Below are 1,127 nucleotides of genomic sequence, written 5' to 3'. Positions count from 1 at the left end.
TCTATAGATGATAGTTAATTGAGTTTTCACTTCACTATTTTACATAAGTGACAGCCTACTGTGCTTGTATTTAAGTACATGAACTCTCCTTTGGGTTCTTTCTAAATCCATACAATAATTACAATTGATTTATCTATTATGCGTGTGGAAATATTTTCGGCTGTATCTTACCAGACGGGTTTGACTAATGAGAACAAATATACTTGTGAGCGTCAGAGATTTCTTTCAGGTGTTTGGTTTGAAATTACGTAACTTACTATGAATCATTCTTGTTTATGGTCACAGCAAGACCCGGATCTCTGTGTAAAGTAGAAAAGTGATAAATAGATACAAAAAGCTTTCACTAAGTGTATATCTTACAGGCGTTGAATGAAAATGGTGATTATCTGCGCACTAAAAATCTAGTTGCACAACGTTTGATATACTCAAACCTCAACGCTACTCTGATAACAAAATGCCGCATTTTCTTGTATTCGTGCTCTCCTGCTTTGCTTCCAGTGTTTTGGCAGATGATTATTTCCATTCTCTTTATCTGGACTTCAACAAAACTTATCACCTTTCATGGAAATTTAACAAATCTCATATTGAATTCCATGCAGAAGTTAAAACACTAGGTTACGTGGCACTAGGTTTATCAATGGACGGTGGCCTGAAAAACGCCGATATTTTCATTGCAGGAGTTTCTAACGGGCAATCTTATTCTTCGGTAGGTAAAATAATTTTACATAAAACACAATTTTAGTCGTTTGTTACATGAACATTACGCTGAACTAATTTTTGTTAAGCTGTTTTCTTCGCCTAGAACTGGCTCCAGCAACGTTTCCATCATTTTGCGCCTTTCTTTTTGAACTTATCCAGTACTATAAATTTAGTGACAGACAGACAGACAGATAGACAGACAAACAAACAAACAGACAGAGACAGACGGACAGACGGACAAACAGACAGAGACCTGACAGCAGACAGAAGCGTATAACTTCTAAACGATGACGAAAGACCACGGCATCACCAACACCAGAATAACCACACTTTACTGTTAAAATCACACCCAGAACAATCACATTCAAACTCTCAATATTTTGTCATTTGTAGTAATGACAGTATATATATATATATATATATATATA

General features: G+C 35.6%; 1 protein-coding gene across 1 annotated transcript in view; it reads left to right on the top strand.

The window, feature by feature from the left end:
* Positions 1-256: 256 nt before the first annotated feature.
* LOC106881872 (DBH-like monooxygenase protein 1 homolog) overlaps positions 257-1,127 on the top strand; it is a 20,611-nt gene continuing 19,740 nt past the window's right edge. Inside the window, exon 1 of the mRNA XM_052970100.1 lies at positions 257-706. Within this exon, the coding sequence (XP_052826060.1) occupies positions 455-706 (252 nt within the window). The 5' untranslated portion in view covers positions 257-454. The remainder of the gene's footprint in view (positions 707-1,127) is intronic.

The sequence above is a fragment of the Octopus bimaculoides genome, chromosome 8 (genome assembly GCF_001194135.2).
Source record: "Octopus bimaculoides isolate UCB-OBI-ISO-001 chromosome 8, ASM119413v2, whole genome shotgun sequence".
NCBI lineage: Eukaryota > Metazoa > Mollusca > Cephalopoda > Octopoda > Octopodidae > Octopus > Octopus bimaculoides.
This window is presented reverse-complemented; position numbering and strand designations above follow the sequence as displayed.